At 37.3% G+C, this 15,028-nt stretch overlaps 6 protein-coding genes across 6 annotated transcripts in view; 1 reads left to right on the top strand and 5 right to left on the bottom strand.

Moving 5' to 3' along the window:
- LOC104699342 (F-box/LRR-repeat protein At3g03360-like) overlaps positions 1-340 on the bottom strand; it is a 1,861-nt gene extending 1,521 nt beyond the window's left edge. Inside the window, exon 1 of the mRNA XM_010414661.1 lies at positions 116-340. Within this exon, the coding sequence (XP_010412963.1) occupies positions 116-340 (225 nt within the window). The remainder of the gene's footprint in view (positions 1-115) is intronic.
- Positions 917-2,461, bottom strand: LOC104699341 (F-box/LRR-repeat protein At3g03360-like). Its single transcript, XM_019246419.1, has 4 exons — positions 1,889-2,461; positions 1,558-1,818; positions 1,245-1,427; positions 917-1,111 (listed from the first exon to the last, which is right to left on the bottom strand). Exons 1-4 carry the CDS (start codon positions 2,459-2,461, stop codon positions 917-919), a joined length of 1,212 nt encoding a protein of 403 aa, XP_019101964.1.
- Positions 4,310-6,081, bottom strand: LOC104792872 (probable protein phosphatase 2C 30). Its single transcript, XM_010519131.1, has 3 exons — positions 5,134-6,081; positions 4,670-4,849; positions 4,310-4,568 (listed from the first exon to the last, which is right to left on the bottom strand). Exons 1-3 carry the CDS (start codon positions 5,971-5,973, stop codon positions 4,404-4,406), a joined length of 1,185 nt encoding a protein of 394 aa, XP_010517433.1. The 5' UTR covers positions 5,974-6,081; the 3' UTR covers positions 4,310-4,403.
- LOC104792871 (em-like protein GEA6) lies at positions 8,203-8,908 on the top strand. The gene is made up of 2 exons (XM_010519130.2): positions 8,203-8,421; positions 8,517-8,908. Exons 1-2 carry the CDS (start codon positions 8,307-8,309, stop codon positions 8,678-8,680), a joined length of 279 nt encoding a protein of 92 aa, XP_010517432.1. The 5' UTR covers positions 8,203-8,306; the 3' UTR covers positions 8,681-8,908.
- Positions 9,299-11,197, bottom strand: LOC104792869 (protein trichome birefringence-like 30). The gene is made up of 5 exons (XM_010519128.2): positions 10,783-11,197; positions 10,523-10,694; positions 10,236-10,441; positions 9,966-10,133; positions 9,299-9,874 (listed from the first exon to the last, which is right to left on the bottom strand). Exons 1-5 carry the CDS (start codon positions 11,175-11,177, stop codon positions 9,523-9,525), a joined length of 1,293 nt encoding a protein of 430 aa, XP_010517430.1. The 5' UTR covers positions 11,178-11,197; the 3' UTR covers positions 9,299-9,522.
- On the bottom strand, positions 11,322-13,464 carry LOC104792870 (protein trichome birefringence-like 28). Its single transcript, XM_010519129.2, has 5 exons — positions 12,778-13,464; positions 12,498-12,669; positions 12,185-12,384; positions 11,942-12,100; positions 11,322-11,860 (listed from the first exon to the last, which is right to left on the bottom strand). The coding sequence occupies exons 1-5, from the start codon at positions 13,173-13,175 to the stop codon at positions 11,488-11,490; spliced, it is 1,302 nt and encodes a 433-aa protein (XP_010517431.1). The 5' UTR covers positions 13,176-13,464; the 3' UTR covers positions 11,322-11,487.

The following is a 15,028-nucleotide window of genomic DNA, read 5'->3' as shown; positions in this document are numbered from 1 at the left end:
AAAAAAAAAAAAAAAAAAAAAAAAAAAAAAAAAAAAGAGATAGGATTTTGTCTACGGAACTAGGGTCCAGATTACAGTCATCGGAGAAGGAAAGGGAAGGTGTGTCGCACCATACATGTCTCCATCTTTTGGACAAGACGGAAGTTGTGATTGCCAACTTGGTCGAGATGAAGGAGATGATCACTTGGAGGATCTCATCAGGCAAAGAGCTGATTAAGTCTATATCATCCCTTGGAACTCTTCCTCGTTTGATTTTGCGGCGGCGGTGAGCGAAATAATTTCTAGGGCATCTTACAGAGGAAGTGGTGGCGCTGTCTCCGTTTCCGACGTTGTCAGCCATCGTAAGTTATGAACTCATAAATTTGATTTTCAATATTATTCCGTAAACCTAGGTGTTAAACAGTAACTTACAAGTATCCTCCTTACAAATATTATTGGGTTCTAAAAGCCCAAATTAAACAATTACAAACCCAATACATTTCTCCTCCTTAATTTCGCCGACTATAATGCTAAATTTTTGGTTAACTGGTTACGATACTAAATACTTGTACTCTCTCTTGGGTCTTGGCCTCGTTGCCCACGCTTTATTTCCATTTTGGTTAGATATATGCAAATGCATTAGACAATGTAAAGAGGCGTGACTTTAAGTTTAACATGTGTATATTATTTGATCCACTACAAAAGTCTTCTAGTGAAAAAACCATGAGCTTATTCTGGATTACTCGCTCAACTGTTTAGACAATTCCAGTTCACCTGCAAACTCTATTTTGAGAAAAGTTTTCATCTAGAAGTAAAAGGTCCAGTAAGATTGAAGACAACCCTTTGTTTCGGTTTGGTTGAGCTAAGCACGATGGAGACATTGTTGTGGTGGAAAAGCATTGGAACCATCGGAAGCAATTCTTCAAAATCTCTTCCTTCAAGGTAACGTTCCAATCTTACGAGTTACGACCATCTTCTCTACTGTCTTCGTGGTTTTAAGCATAAGCTCCATAAACTTATCCACGTCATTGGACTCTACATTCCTATCGAAAATGTTTCTAAAGACCCTTGCTTCCCAGCTCCAACGTTGATCCACATTCAATCCATCCCAATATGTGTCAAGGAAGCTCTCCTGTACATATTGTCAATATCTCGGATTATACAAACACAAAGTGAGAGGATATGGTTCTTAATTTGATTATTCAAAACTAGGCAATAGTTTTGAATGGTGAAGGGGAAATAAAAGAGGGTAATTGTGAACATACCAGTATGCTGCTGCGATTGCGAATATTCATTGTGTGTACTGTTAGCTTCTTTAAGTGGGGAGAGTTTTGTAGCAACCTCACTATACCAGGAATTACATAGTGAGAGATCCTTGTCACAAGTATCAAATCTTTGACCATGAACTTGGGGAAAGGAACATCTCGGAGCTCTGCACGAGATAAAATCTAACAAAAAGCAAAGACAAAAATAGTGAATACCAAGAACGCTCACATCTATCTAGCGTGCAGACAACAATAGACTTATTTAAAAACTAAAGCCTAATGAAAAGTATTAACTAATACTTAAGAAACAAACCTTAAGAAAGTTTTCCCTAAGAATAAGCTTCTCTACATCCTGCAACTTCTCTAACATCTCTAGAGCCATGGATTGAAGAGCCCCAGCATTGAGGTTTTCACCTTTACAAAAGCTTATCTCTAGCTTAGCTTCTTTTAAAGACGAGACATCAACTAAAAAACACGGCAACGCATTCGTCAACTTGAGAGCGAGAACATGGATATGTGGTGCCACAATCTGAGTTGGCCCTGCACCAGAACTATTGCGATGTACATCCAAGAACTCTCAGTTCATGGCAGAAAGAAAACGTTAAGGATTCAAGAACCGGACAACCGGATAAAATGTTAGCAACGGATTCATCAGAGAGGTTACGAGAATTCAATGAAAGGCTCTTAAGTGACGTCCAAGAAACGGGGCATCTCGGAATCAAAATATCCAAACTTAACTCAAGGCTGAGTTCTTTTAGCGAAGAGTTGGTGTAGAACGAATCAGGAATCACGTAAGAAGTGTAAGAGATACGAGGAATGATTTTTAGCGACAGATCCTGTACCTTCCTGGACACGGCAAACTCTATCCATCTGTCAATGCAATCAAGATTGTCGAACACGCTGGTATAGAGCATTAAGCTCATCATCCTTTGAGCCCTGTAGCAATCTAGGGTTTTGTTGATCGAATCAGCGTTCAGTTTATGTATATCGAAGGAGAGACAAGGTGTATTGGACCATACGTGCCTCCAACGTCTGGACAAGACTGTGGTTCTGATGGCGAATCTGGTCGGAATAAAAGAGAGGATATGTTGGAGGATCTCATCAGGGAGATAGCTGATTGAGTCTAATACACCCTCTTTGATTAAATCGCAACGGTTGTGACTAGGAGGGATTCTTAGAGCGACGGTGGTGGTCGCGCCGCCGTCACCGTCCGCCATTTTTTTTCTTAGGGTTTAGTCTGAAACAGACGACTAAACGAATAGAAGTTTGAGTCGGACGAACGCCTTCTCACTGACTAAACCTTTATTTATGGCCCAAATTATTAATGGGCTTTTAAAACCTTCATTCAACAAAAGGATAATGTGTATATATATTTTCAAAAATTCCAATTGATTAATAAAAAATAAAAATATATGTAATAGCTGATACTTTAGCTAGGGAAGCTAGAACAAAGAGTTTTTCTTATGTTATCTCTTGGGTTCAATAGATGTAACTCTAAACATTGTAAAATATTTTTATTCTAATGGAAAATTGGCCGACAAAAAAAATATATATATATTTAAATAATCTTAGGAAAAATATATGTTTAAATAATCCAAACGATATTTCTAAGAGACTATTACTATAATTTAATAAATAGTAAATGTGAAAATTTCTTGGTCTAAATGGTTGATCAATTTTAATGGCTATATGCTAAAATTAAAGTATTTTTCATACATTGCAATTTTTGTTGATGATAATGCTATTTATTGGAGATTTCATTGTAGAATTGTATGTAGTCTGATATGATGTAAAAAAACACACAAAAAAAAAATCATTATACTGCTAATATGGTATTACAATTAGGTAAAACAGTATTAGATTTGCTATTACAATTAAGTTTGAATATCGATTAAAAAAAAAAAAAAGTAATTCAACCACAATTATAATATGATCTTTTCATTTGTGAAATACCATTAAAAAAATCTCATTTGTGTCACTTAGTACAAATTGTACACTAAGTGATGATAATCATGGAATGGATATATTAATTTTGTCTCACATTGTCAAAATGGTTAAATGGTCCAACTTCATATTATCGGAAGCAAATCGTATGCCAAATTTTTTGGAGCTTGATATCCTAAATAACAATAATTATGTCCAAAACCTTTATTTACATGTAAAATACCGAACAAAATTTATTAATAAATGTAGACCTAATGAAATTAATCAGATTCAGCTAATAATATGTGTTAATGAATCTCTACAAAAAGCTTTATGAGTTGTAAGGCATTTCATCTTATATGATCATTAGAAAATATATCTATCATACTCATGATTCACAATTTATTTTGTTACTTATGTTGATTGTCTATTTGTGTTTTTTTTAACACTAAACACAAACAACATTGAAAACATTACAAAAGATTAGGTTCCAAGAGCATTAATACTAAATTAATTACGTCTAAAAGCATTAATATTAAATTAATTATGTTTGAAACATTTATTTACAAAAATACTGAACAAAATTATCAAAAAGATCAAAATCTTAAGACCTAAATATGCAATTAATTAAATTTAGCTAAATATTGAACAATATTATCAAAATGATCAAAATCTTAAGACTTAATTATGAAATTAATTAAATTTAGCTGAAAATGACGTTGTTACGGTTTGAGCAGCTAAGAAGTGACTTTGATTGCTCTAAACTATATCCATTACCTTCATTTGGTGAGCAGCAAAGATCAGCGAAAGGATTAAGGGGGTTCGGACTGTTGAGACGCTTGAAGAAGCAATACAAGAGCTCAAATATCACCTGATAGCATGTGATCTGATTTGCTATCGTGGTTTGTTTGATGATGCTGAGATGTGAAAATTTCATGTGTATGCAGGCGAATAAAAAAATCAGGTATGGTTGATGTTCGATTTATGGAAGGTAGGTGGGTAGCTGTGTGTAAGATGAGCAACGACATAGATGCTGTGTATAATGGTTATGCATATGTTTGTTTGTCAAATATGGTTGATTGTATATGACAGGTTGTAGTTCTAGAGTATTAATACTAAATTAATTATGTTTGAAACCTTTATTTACAAAAATACTGAACAAAATTATCAAAATTTTAAAACATGATTATGAAATTAATTAAGTTTAGCTAAATGCTACTAGTATATGTTAATGAATTATGGAAGAAAATGTTGTAGCTGAATTATGATTACACTTATATCATCCAAAGAGCCTCTCTTAAATGATAGTTCGGCTAGTTTCTTGCACGCCAAAAGTGTATTTGGATTCTCTACGCCTACGAAGTATGATCGAACCACATCGACCGCCTCTTGGTTCGTTACCTATAACGTTCCAGAAACAAAAAAAAAACGTTTTGACACTCAGTTCATAGACCAAAAAGAGATAGTCAACTTTATAAACATTCATTTCTTGTTATGCTTACCTTGTCCCACAGGCCGTCAGATGCTAAGATCAAGAACTCAAACTCCGGTTTAATCCGTAATGTTCTGGTTTCCGGTTCGGCTATTACCCACTCCTTGAGATACCGGTCTCCAATTCCTCGTGAGACTGCTAGTGTCCCTTGAATTCTCCAAACGCCATTGCAGCAGTCAACATAACCACCCTACACACACACACACACACAAGTAAGTAAGTAAACCAGACCCAATCAAACACAGAATAAACCAAACCGCACTAAAACATAATTTGAACGCAAAATGCATGGTAGAATGATTCTCAAATTTGCAAATATTTATCAACCGAATTTTTTATGGAATTGCGTTTTCCATTCATATATACATTTAGTGATTCCAATAATTTAATGAAAAAATAATATTCTTAATGTAGTTCCACAATTATGCAATGCTACTAACCAAAATCAAATGCATATATAAAGATAAAACTCACCAGTGCTTCAATCCGTTTGAGCTCATTTGCTTGAGAAGGATTGTGATCGGAAGTGAGAGCTTCAGCGGTTCCACCACGACTCATAACAGCCCGACAGTCTCCTGCATTCGAAACCGCGAGCTCGCCTTTTGATATCAGAGCAGTTACACAACATGTCCCTCCTCTCGAACCTTCTTTCAAGAAATCCTCATCCGTTTTAATGTAACCTTCCCTTATTGCTCTTTCCATCGACCAAAATTCTCCTCCTGATCTCGCTGCTGCCATGGCCGCCTCGATATTGTTCCGGAGATTCATCGCCGCGAACTCCGCCGCCTTGGGTCCACCGTGACCATCAAATACCCCAAAGAAAGCGTTTTTATAAGCTCCGTCGTCGTCTTGATCAACCTCCGCGACATACCGGTCTTCCATTGGTCCGCGTCTTCCTCTCTTACAATATACAGAGTAGTATCCATCTTCCTCTGCTTCAACAACCTCCACGCCTCTCTCCGACGTCTCTCTCGTCGTACTGCACCATGACACAACCGCAGGAGCCGCTGTTAAGTCAAGCATCGGTGGCCGTTTCCTTTTCAACACTGTTTCAAGATCCGAACCCGAATTAGTATTGGTCGTAGTCTCCCTAGGCTTCCTTGGAGGACAAGCAACCATCGTCAGCTTCGGTGGTGTTGAACGAGGAGAAGACGACGGCGTTCTGACAGACGTAGGAGAGAAAACAAGCGGAGGTGGGAAGAACACGGGAGATTCCGGAGCCATGACTACAGATCTCTTCATCTTGAAATCGTCGGTGTGTTTCTCCTTCTCTCCGTTTCTCGTTTGTTTGATCGGATTCCTAGAGAGTTGCATATACGAAAATAAAATAAAATAGGGTTCTTTTTTTTCTTGTTCTTATAAATGTTGTTCTTGGTGTGTTGCTTTTTTATAATTTCTTGTTGTTTACGTCTGAGGGAAGCAAAGAACTTGTGAATAGGGGAATAATAGTGGGCGGTTGGTTTGGATTTTTATATATGACTAAGTTTTTCGGTCAATGGTCAACGAAGATTATTTCTCTCTCTTGCATGCTAATTAACACCTTCGCGACCAAGTCTCTCTCTCTCTCTCTCTCTCGTAATTTAGTCAAATTCACGTCGGTGCCCAAATTAACCCATTCGTCTCTATCATTTTCTTTGGCTTTTATTAAATTGCCTTAACGAGATTTGTGTACATTTGAATAGGAGAAGGTTGGACTCGGTGATTGATCACGTGATATTTTATACTTTAAACGGTGGTGGTGAACTATATTTTGTGCTGCCGTCCATTGAATACGACGTCGGTGTCATTTCTTGATTTTAAAATTATTACGGTCAAGTGAAATATTTCGAGGATCCACTAGTACTAAGAATGAGGGAACTAGTCAATTCTGGTCTTGATACCAAACCTCTGATCAATTATGCATGTATCAGATTTATTAGAATCTTGTAACTTAATACAGTATAGTATTTTTGCATTCATTACTGAATTTAATTCGAAAGTAGAAAACTTATAATAATCTGGTCAATGTTAGTCTGTATATAGATGATAATTCAGTTTTTAAAAATATGAAAAAGTAAACTAATGGTTCCAAAACGTTTGATAGGATGGTACTTTAGGAGTGTTGGTATTTATATAAATGATACTTAAATAGATATTATAGTTTGTTTGTTTTAGTCTATTGCAAAATTGCTTCGTGAATTTATTTATAAAGGTTGTAATATTAATTCATCCTGAAAAGTTTTCAAACGTCATAAGAAAAAGTCAATTATTTTCTGTAGACCTGGCAAAATGTATTGTATTCATTTTAAGGAAAGAGGAACAATTGTTCTTTTCTTTTAATCAACTTAAGGCATCATATCAGACGCTGCTACGCAAGTGTGCTCGTATTAATGATGTATAGATGGATTTGGTGTGGGGGAACAATTGACCCTAACTCGTCATAGGAACACAAGTAATTAACTTCCCTTTTTTGACTTGGCAAATTATAGTTTTTTTTTTCACAATACAACACTAAAACGTTTAGCTAATAGACATTGTTAACCGTTTGAGACAAGCTAAATTTACTTATTTACATCAAAATATGCTACAAGCAATAGGGAATGCCACAGAAAATCAGTTAAATACAAGTTGTTCCTTACTCTTTCATGTATGCAGTCATATTAGAATCTCTATCATTCTAATTTCTAAATGTGTACAAGACACACAAGCACAAAAAAAGTATTGGTCGATTGTTTTTAAAATCACTAATAATCCTTTATTGACTACCTACTATTGCAAGCAAAATGTTTAAATTTCCTTAGAAAATTTGATTGCATGGTTCGGATCAACTTCTAACGTGCAAGTTCATCTTATTGAATAAAAATGACCGAAAGGAATAAGGTGTTGCAAAATCAAAGATTTAAGAAAAAAAAAGATTTAGTTGTTAGATTCTTGAATTAAGATTCAACCCTTTTGAAGTTGACAAAAATATTCTCTCTTTCATTTATTTTTTCATTTTTCAAAAATAAGACTGCGCCTTCAAATTTAAATATTATTTTTAAAAGGGAAAATTTGCATATGAATTTGATTGAACTCTATGAACGTATCTAATCAATTTGATCGGGAACTGAACATGATGAATGGACCACCTAACGTCAACGAGTTTTGACCAACAATTTATACGTACACCTAACCACAAGGCACAAATTCAACGATCGACTCCTAGCGTTCCAATCATGAAACCCATCCATTGTCCTGTCCATATACGTCAAGGTTATCAAGTTCTTCTGCAGGTGCTCATATTTACTTTCATACAGTATAGTCAAATGATTGAAAGAATTTATGAATATGAATAAATAAAAATAACATCGGGGGTATAGTTATAGGCCACGCGGCGAAGAAGCACGGCACTATCACGTTCAAAGTATACGTCAGCTAATAAATACAGACTCGTGGCATGTCAGCAGCAAAGAAGAGCACACGTATGACGTACCGATTGTCCCTGATTCACCACGTCGAATATCTACGTTGCAACACAAGCAAAACGACCTCCAAAAAAAAATCGAAACCCTATTTATAGATCAAGCTCCTCGAGCCTTTCTTCCTATCATCATCATCAAAGTCCTTGCGAGTTTGTTTGGTTTTTCTAGCGTTTAAATAAACTTGTGTTTTTAAGTAAGTATAGTGCAATGGCGTCTCATCAAGAGAAGAAGCAGCTGGACGAGAGGGCAAAGAAGGGAGAGACTGTTGTACCAGGTGGCACCGGAGGCAAAAGCTTCGAAGCTCAACAACATCTCGCTGAAGGTCTTTCTATCTCCTCTATTTAATATTTTCTTTGTATGTATATGAAGTATAGTCATGATATTATAATGTTCGTGGAATCCTATTAATTCATGAAGGGAGGAGCCGAGGAGGGAAAACTCGGAAGGAGCAGTTAGGAACTGAAGGATATCAGGAGATGGGACGCAAAGGCGGACTTAGCACTGGAGACAAGCCTGGTGGGGAAAACGCTGAGGATGAAGGAGTCGAGATAGACGAATCCAAATTCAGGACCAAGACCTAATTAAATCGAAGCTTCCCACGGTTGTAATATTATAATCCGGTTTATAAACTTTCCATCTAGTTATACGTACGTTATGTTTAGTTTCCTGTCGTACGTAAGTTCTTTGTTTATTTTGCGGGATGATGATGGCCATGTGTACTTTTTCGTCTACGTAAAAGTTGTTTCGTTTGTTTTCCGGTAGCCAATGTTTTGTCTCGTCTTTAATAGTAAGTTAAAGATTGTGGGATACTCAACATAGGTACTAGTGCCAGTTGAAAGTGAGAAATATGAAACTTCGAAAGAAAACTACAAGTTGTGCTCTTTTTCTTTATTTGAAAGAAAAAGAAAGACACAAATTCTTAGGTCTATTTGCGACTAGAATTTGTCAAATTGTGGTGACAGTATGCATTGAAATAATTTTAAATGTAAGTGTCAATATTTCAATGTTATTAAATGGATAAAGAAGATTGTCACAAACTTTTTTGGATAAGAAAACTTCTCTTTTAGGAAAAAATAAGAAACGTTCAATTTTGTTTTCCTGAACAGTTTAATGCGTCGTAGAAATCACACATAAACGGTTTCTATGGTTTGGTATTTAAATGCGTAACCGCAAATGTTGACTATCCCCGATAACGTTTGCTGACCAGAGTAGTATGAAAAAAAAATACTCAACCAGTTCAGCAGAAGTCTTACTCAGGACTAAACCGATTTTCCCCTTTATTAAAACCGGTTAGTTGGTTATTAACTAACCGGTTCGGAGAGTTATCTCTTGATCTCTTCGCCGTCGTTCTCCCATCTTCTCCGGTTACTTTTGTCGGGATCTGGTGTTTTAGCAAATTCTCACATTTCAATTGAAAAAAATATTAACTTTTGTAGATAATATACAGAGAGAGCAACTCATTCCATGTATCAGGCAATCCCGGAAGACACCAATGATAACAATCAGCAAAAGTTCTCGGATCCAATCTCTGCTCCGTTGTTATGAGCTTCCCAGTTCTAGAACCATAAAATGAGGTATGCCCATCTTTTCTATACTCTGACATCTTCGTTATGTCGAGGAAACGTATCGGCACTGTTGTTGATTTAGTCGCATTCACTGCGATTTCGTAAAGTCTTCGATTTGTTCCAACATCTATTGGTCTTCTTGACATGTTTAGTATTGGCTCTGTCTCTCTTTCACATTTGCTTCCTTCATTGGATCCCCAATCTGAACTCCTGTTTGCAAATTGAAAAAAAGGATCAGTCTTTTGCAAAGTTTTGATTTTTTTTTTGTTATGAGGGTGGGGGTTGATGATTTATATAGTACCTGATATGAGTTGGTGACATGCTGCTGAAGAAGATAGATGTTTGATTTGGGTTAATGTTTTGTTTTAGCCAGTTTGTCCATGTTGATAACACTTGTTTGTATCCAATATAGATTCCGGTTTCTTCATAGTCTTCTTTTGAGTCGTTTTTGCGGAAAGATCCTTGTTTTCTTTTAAGCAGCATCAAAGTAGAAAGCTTTTTATCAAGATTGGCAAATTTGAAAGTTTGGAACATGGTAGAGAGAGTGAGCTAGAGACTATCTATCACTTACAGAGTTTTGATCTTGGAATGTCTAGTCCACCATATGTATGTGTTGAATACAAGGTAGTCTGCGTATTTCCAGTTCTCACCATGTTTCGAGATTGATTGCGGCATGATTACTGGTTCTGTCTTCCCGTCTCGCTTGTCTGGAGGATCAGCGTTTGATTCGACTAGGAAAGGTGCCCAGTAAAATGCTATGGTTGTATTGTACTCCTCCTACAAATTCATTCAAATTACTAGTGAAGGTAAGTCTTGGATTATTATCTTTTTGTGCATATAAGATATAGTCTTAAAGACCTTTATGTTGAAGATGGACATTTGTGCTGTGTGTTTTAAGGTCTTGTTTCCTGAGGGAATCACGGATTGAACCATACAAACCATGGATTGCCACTGATTGTAATGTATTGAATCACCAACGAACATCAGTTTCTTCCCCCTGAGTTTTTCTAGCAGCACCTTTCCGTCAAACCTAGAACACCAAAGAAAGAAATTCTATTGAGAGAAGTAGAGTGTTTAATCATTCTGCTTATCTTTGTTCTCAGAAAGGTGGAAATGACCTTGGCAGAGAGCAATCTCGAGGCTGCCATCTCCATTTCTGGTACTTAGAGTCTGGCCTCCCGTTTCTCGTACATGCCACCCATTCTGAGAGAAACTCACATTCATCTTCTTTGTATAAAGGATGCGTGACGTTATCAAGAACCCATTTACCAGTGAAAACATCACAGATCTCCAATGGAACCAGGTCAGTCTTCTTGTCTTTATCTTCTTTGCTTTGTTGTGGTGGACTGATGTGTTCTTGCATGTTATGTGTCTTGAATTCCTGAAACTGGCCAATCCTCAGCTGCTTCTCGTTGTACAGATAGCATCCGAGAAGGAACACAGGAAGAAGAATGACTGCAAAGTAGAGCAGAGGAAGGTAACTTTTCCTAGCTCTGCCATCGATTTGTTTCATATCGTTATGTTTGGTTTCTGGAGATATGAGAATAATTGTATGACAACTATGACTGTTGGGTCGTAGTTGGTTTATTAACTTCAACTAATTCAACATATTTTACAATCATGGAGCTGATAAAACACACCTACTAATCTTGTCATGTATTGTAACTATAATATTCATGTTCCCTGTGTAAATGTACACTTTATTCAACAAAAAAATTAGCCTAATTCACAAAACAATCTATAGCACACTTGGCTCTCACTATATACATCACAAGAATTTCGAAATAACCAAAAAAAAAGAGGCTCAAAGAATCCAAATAATTTCATCTTTGAAAAACAATGTGTGTATAGAGAAACTCATTCCAAGTATCAGGGAGGCCCGGTAAGCACCAATGGATGCAATCAGCAAAATTGTCTGGATCGGCTTGCTGCTCCCTCGTCAGCAATTTACCTTGCTTGATCGTGTAAACCGAAGTATGTGCATCTTTACGATACTCGGACAATGCCGTGATGTTGAGGAAATGAATTGGAACTTTGAGAGACCGTGTGACGTTTTCCACAGCCGAAAACAGTCTGTAATCTGTCCCCACTTCAGAATACTGAAGGTGGTCCGTGTTTACGATGAAAGACATGTTTGAGATCGGTGTTGTCTCTAAAGCACACTTTATACCGTCAGGATTATCCCAATCTAAGCTCCTAAAAACAGAACACAAATAACAATCAAATATAACCATTATTAGATAAAAAGGAGTTTTGTGGATGGGAGAAAGTGATTACTTGATGTGAAGAGGAGACATGCTCATGAAGAAAACAGTTGTACTTAAAGGATCAATGTTATGGTCCACCCAATCTCCAAATGTCCTCAACATCCTCTTGTACGCTATTGGCCGTTTGATCTCATCATACTCTGTGTCCCCATCATCGAACGATCCACGTCTGTTTTCATCACCACAATCGTCAATCCTCAGCCATTCATTACATCAAGTGTGTGTGTATTATTTAGTGTATACTACTACTTACAGGACTTTGATGGAGACAGTGTTCATCCACCAAATGTAACTATTGAAGACAAGAAAGTCAACGCCTTTCCAGTTGACTCCATGCTTCTCGATAGACTCAGGCATTATTACACGGTCGATTACACTGTGCATCTTCGGATCGTCCGAATTCGATTCCACCAAAAATGGCGCCCAATAGAACTCCACCGTTGCATTATAGTCCTATTTTTATATTTAAAAAAAAAATCAATTTTGCGTATCTCAAAAAAAGTAAGAAATTGTAAAATAATGTCATTAGCGTCAGTGTCACACAAGTGTATATTAATTAGGATTACCTGGATTTGGAAAACGGTGAGAGAACCGGTCTGGTTTAAGCTCTTTCTACCGGGAGGAATCACAGATTGAACCAAACAAACCATTGATTCCCATTGGTTCCGGTTAAGCGAGTCACCGACAAACATCAATCTCTTGTTCCTCAGCTTCTCTAGCAACACTTTTGCTTTGAATCTTTCAATCAAACCAATCATAAAAGCACACACAATTATTGAAAAAACCTATTCAATCAAACCAGAAATTTTAATCAAACAGAGCATCGTGAAACAAAGGTAACTTTACTTTGGTAAAGAACAGTCTCTAGGTTGCCATCTCCAGTTCTGATACAAAGAATCTTTTCTTCCGTTTCTTAAGCAAGTCACTTGTTCCGTCAAGAACTCACACTCTTCCTCTTTGTACAGTGGATGTGTCTTGTTGTCGAACACCCACTCACCGGTGAAGAGATCGCACTCCTCCAGTGGCACGTTCTTGATCGATTCTTGAACATTCTTTAGTCTCGTGGAGGTTGTTGAGAAAGAGAAGTCAGCAAAGGAGGATTTGAGGTTGTCATTGTACATGAAGATCCCGAAGAGGAGAAGGAAGAAGACGATTACGAAGATTGAGAGATTACTACTCTTCTTCGTCTGCTTCATGGTCGCCCCTGTTTCGAAAAATTGAACTTCTGTTCTTGAAGGTTGCATGATATGATAAAGAAGAAAGAAGAAGGGACTTGGGGTCAACAGTTAAGTGTCGGTATGTGGCTCGGAGAGAGAACACGAAGGAGAGAGACAGAGAGAGTAATCATATGGGAAAAAAAGAAGATTGGGATTGTTAAAGATTTAAACAACTTCAGTATTGGTGGATTGAATTATTTTTGTCTTAAAAGCTTTATTGGTTAGTGGACACCAAATTTCCTATACTTTTCCTTTTTTTATTTTACAATGTAAACTCTCTTCACAATCATAGACTAAACTATTTATGGAGTTTTGCAAAGAAAAAAATAAATTAGTTGTGGAGTAATTGTAAAGAATGTTTTGACAAGCTGAGAGACAGTTATTAGACTTGACTCTCTTAACCCTTTTTTTGTAATGATCAAATGCTCTTTCAGACTTGGATGCGAGAACTGTGTTTATTCATTAGTTCTACTAGGCTTTAAATAGCCTTATACATAACAGAAAGATGAAAAACGTGGAGACTCTGCTCCTACAACTACGGACATTGGAAAGTGGAAGAAGTGCAACAAACTTGACCGTAACAATCGGTCTTTGACTGTGACTGAGCACGTCTAATTATTCAAACACAAAGATGCTTAGACTACTTCAAACAGACTCGCGCCAACAAACCCTCCCTAAACTAAGCTCAGTGAAACTTAGCTTAGCTTATCCGTGACTGAACAGACTCCAAGCTTGCTCCTCAACCTTTCAAATGTCTCCTGGTTCAACGGCTTGGTAAAAATGTCTGCAACCTGCTCCTGTGATCCGCAATGCACCAAATGTATCACACCATCCTTAACTAAGTCTCGTAGGAAGTGAAACCTTACTCCAATGTGTTTACACCTCCCATGAAAAACAGGGTTTTTCGAGAGCTTGATTGTTGATGTGTTATCGCACATAATTGCAGTGCTCTCCTCAGCTTCATGACCCAATTCTTCCAAGATTCTCTTGAACCATATGACTTGACTGGCACACACGGATGCTGCAACATACTCTGCTTCTGTAGTAGAGAGAGTTACGATCGGCTACTTCTTGGACAACCATGCCACTGCTGCGTTGTCCATCAAAAATGCATACCCAGAGGTGCTCTTTCTACTGTCGATATCTCCCGCAAAGTCACTATCAGTGTAAACTGATAACTCTCCTGCTCCTCCTCCTTTGTACCAAATCCCAAAATTCACAGTTCCTCTTACGTACCTCAAGACCCTCTTAGCTCCTTGTAAATGCAGAGTCGTAGGTTCAGACATGTAGCGGCTTAGCAAGCTCACTACAAACTGCAGGTCTGGTCTCGTTGTGGTGAGATACATCAGACTTCCGATGATCTGCTTGTAGAGAGTTTCATCAACTCGTTCACCAGCTTTATCCATGTCGAATTTGCTTCCTGGCACTATTGGACTGCGTACAGCTCTGCTATTCTCCATTTCAAAGCGTCTTAGGACTTCCAAAGCATACTTAGCTTGTGAGATGTGAATCCCTTGTGGAGTTTGGAACACCTCAATTCCCAAGAAGTATCTCATCTTCCCAAGATCAGACATGTCGAACTCCTCCTCCATAGATAACTTAAACTCCTTCATCATGACTTTATTATCACCAGTATAGATTAAGTCATCGACATAAACACTAACAATCAGAATGTTATCGTGTTTGTTGATCTTGCGAAACAGGGTTTCTTCATTTGGAGACTTCTCGAATCCCTCATTTGAGAAGTATTCTTCAACTCGGCTAAACCAGGCTCTAGGTGCCTGTTTTAACCCATACAAGGCTTTGTGAAGCTTGTAAACCTTGTCCTCTTCACCTTCTACTTCATATCCTTTTGGCTGCTGCACATAGACCTCTTCTTC

Source organism: Camelina sativa, chromosome 6, assembly GCF_000633955.1.
Source record: "Camelina sativa cultivar DH55 chromosome 6, Cs, whole genome shotgun sequence".
Taxonomy (NCBI): domain Eukaryota; kingdom Viridiplantae; phylum Streptophyta; class Magnoliopsida; order Brassicales; family Brassicaceae; genus Camelina; species Camelina sativa.
Note: the sequence above shows the minus strand (reverse complement) of the source record. Positions and strands in the feature narration are given on the sequence as shown.